Below are 2,339 nucleotides of genomic sequence, written 5' to 3'. Positions count from 1 at the left end.
GCGAAATTAAATTATGTTCAAATTAAATTTAAAAAAAATTACGACATTTACTTATAATCTTTAAAAATACATAATAATTTAAAAAATTGATGATCTAAAGACACCGAAAACTGTAGTTTATAAAAAGTGCATATAATAATACAAGTAGCCAAGAATAATTTAGTTGGTTGTGTAGCCTTCCCTTCGTAATACTTAGACTGCTCTCGTTGCAGTACCGCAATGAAGGTACGATAATACAAAGAATAACAGGACAAGGAATACCGATAGCATATTTTAATTCGAAAAATAAAAACCTTTAATTTAATTTTAAATTTAAACAAAAATATCAACCAAAACTATCACGGAAGTTCAGTACTCATTATCAAAGTCCTCGTTCTCGTTCTCCTCGATGTCATCATTGCCAACTTCTTCGTAATCTTTCTCCAGCGCCGCCAAATCTTCGCGGGCCTCCGAGAACTCGCCCTCCTCCATCCCCTCGCCCACGTACCAATGGACGAATGCTCGCTTCGCGTACATGAGGTCGAACTTGTGGTTGAGGCTAGCGAACGCCTCCACGATCGAAGTGGTATTGGCCAGCATACAGGCTGCCCTCTTCACTTCGGCGGTGTGACCGCCTGGTATTACTGTCGGCGGTTGGTAGTTAATTCCGACCTGTAAACAATTGATTCAGTTAAACGAAACCATACGGCAAAAGCACTTACCTTGAAGCCAGTAGGACACCAGTCAACGAATCTGATGGAGCGGTTATTCTTAATTTGAGTGATGGCTTGGTTTACATCCTTGGGCACTACGTCACCACGGTAAAGTAAACAACAGGCCATGTACTTCCCTCTGCGCGGATCACACACGACCATCTGGCTACTGGGATCGAAACAGGAACGGGTGATGTCCATGACTGACAATTGTTCGTGATACGCTTTATCTCGGGAGACGATTGGGGCGTAGGTGACAAGCGGAAAGTGGATTCGGGGATACGGAACAAGGTTGGTTTGAAATTCTGAGAGGTCGACGTTGAGCGAGCCGTCGAATCTCAGAGACGCCGTGATAGAGGAAACTACTTGGGCGATCAGCTGATTGAGACTTACGTAGTCGGGACGCTCTATTTGCAGATTTCTGTTGCAAATGTCGAATATGGCCTGATTGTCGACGATGAAGGTACAACTCGAATGTTCGAGGGTCGTGTGGGTCGTCAAAATTGAGTTGTACGGCTCGACCACTGCCGTCGAGACCTGAAAGATAATCAGTTACAATTATTGACAACGCTTTTACGTTAACAAAATGTACCTTTGGTGAAGGGTAAATCGCGAATTCCAACTTGGCCACTTTGCCGTATTCCATGGACAGCTTTTCCATCAGCAAAGAAGCGAATCCGGACCCGGTCCCACCCCCGAAACTTCGAAATATTAGGAACCCTTGCAACCCATCGCATTGTTCTACAAGTTTTCGAGCTTTGTCCGACACGAGATCCGAGTACTCTTTACCGATGGTATAATGACCCCGGGCGTAGTTGTTGGCGGCGTCCTCTTTACCCGTGATCAGTTGCTCGGGGTGGTACAGCTTACTGAATGGCCCAGTCCGCACTTGGTCAACGACGGACGGTTCCAAGTCAATCAACAAGGCGCGAGGGACGAAACGTCTCGAGCTGCTTTCGCCGAAGAACGTCGTGGGCCAGTCGGCGTCTTTCGACGCGGGCCGATTCTCCATTAGGGTGCCATCTTTGTTGATGCCGTGTTCTAAGCAATATAACTCCCAGCACGAGTTTCCGAGTTGAACTCCAGCCTGGCCGACGTGCACGCTGACGCATTCTCTCATAATTACCTAATGATGTTTGTACAAAGACTAACACTAGATTAACGCACGACGTTGCAAATGATTTTGTAAAGATGTGCAATTGTGGCTTCTTATATACGAGTATGTAATTTTTTTTAGATATGCTCAATTTCCAATAATAAAAATGGTTTATTTTTTCATACAATTCGATTGTTTTTATTTATAATTAATGGTTTTTTAACCTTACTTTAAGATAGGAACACGAAAAAAATAAGCAAAGGTTTTAAGTGAATAAAATTCAAACGCCCACGACTTATCTATATTGTTCTTCCTGATTTTATCAAATTTAAAAATTATTTATTAAAAAATATTGATGATTTTTGTATTTTTTGCATGTAGAGGGATTTTGGCCTTTTAGCAGGATCAAAACGTTGATTACGTAACTAGTCCCAGGTTCTTATGTTCAAAATTTCTAATCGAACACGTATAGTCGCGGAAAATCTTTTCTGGACACTTTTTACCTCTCCGAGGGGACAAAGTCCCCTAGGAGGGGTTATACAACGACCGTG

At 42.8% G+C, this 2,339-nt stretch overlaps 1 protein-coding gene across 1 annotated transcript; it reads right to left on the bottom strand.

The window, feature by feature from the left end:
- Window positions 1-258: 258 nt before the first annotated feature.
- On the bottom strand, window positions 259-1,885 carry LOC149947241 (tubulin alpha-8 chain-like). Its single transcript, XM_090173167.1, has 3 exons — window positions 1,285-1,885; window positions 702-1,229; window positions 259-651 (listed from the first exon to the last, which is right to left on the bottom strand). Exons 1-3 carry the CDS (start codon window positions 1,810-1,812, stop codon window positions 349-351), a joined length of 1,359 nt encoding a protein of 452 aa, XP_090029293.1. The 5' UTR covers window positions 1,813-1,885; the 3' UTR covers window positions 259-348.
- Between the last annotated feature and the right edge of the window lie 454 nt (window positions 1,886-2,339).

The sequence above is a fragment of the Leiobunum rupestre genome, chromosome 4, assembly GCF_980474605.1.
Source record: "Leiobunum rupestre chromosome 4, qqLeiRupe1.1.hap1, whole genome shotgun sequence".
Lineage (NCBI taxonomy): Eukaryota > Metazoa > Arthropoda > Arachnida > Opiliones > Sclerosomatidae > Leiobunum > Leiobunum rupestre.
This window is presented reverse-complemented; position numbering and strand designations above follow the sequence as displayed.

Excerpts from the sequence above, each read along its gene's own strand:
- LOC149947241 (XM_090173167.1), bottom strand. The coding sequence starts at position 1,812 with ATGAGAGAATGCGTCAGCGTGCACGTCGGCCAGGCTGGAGTTCAACTC. Across the intron at positions 1,230-1,284 it reads CGATTTACCCTTCACCAAAG|GTCTCGACGGCAGTGGTCGA; the intron begins GTACATTTTGTT and ends ATTATCTTTCAG. Across the intron at positions 652-701 it reads GGTGTCCTACTGGCTTCAAG|GTCGGAATTAACTACCAACC; the intron begins GTAAGTGCTTTT and ends AATTGTTTACAG.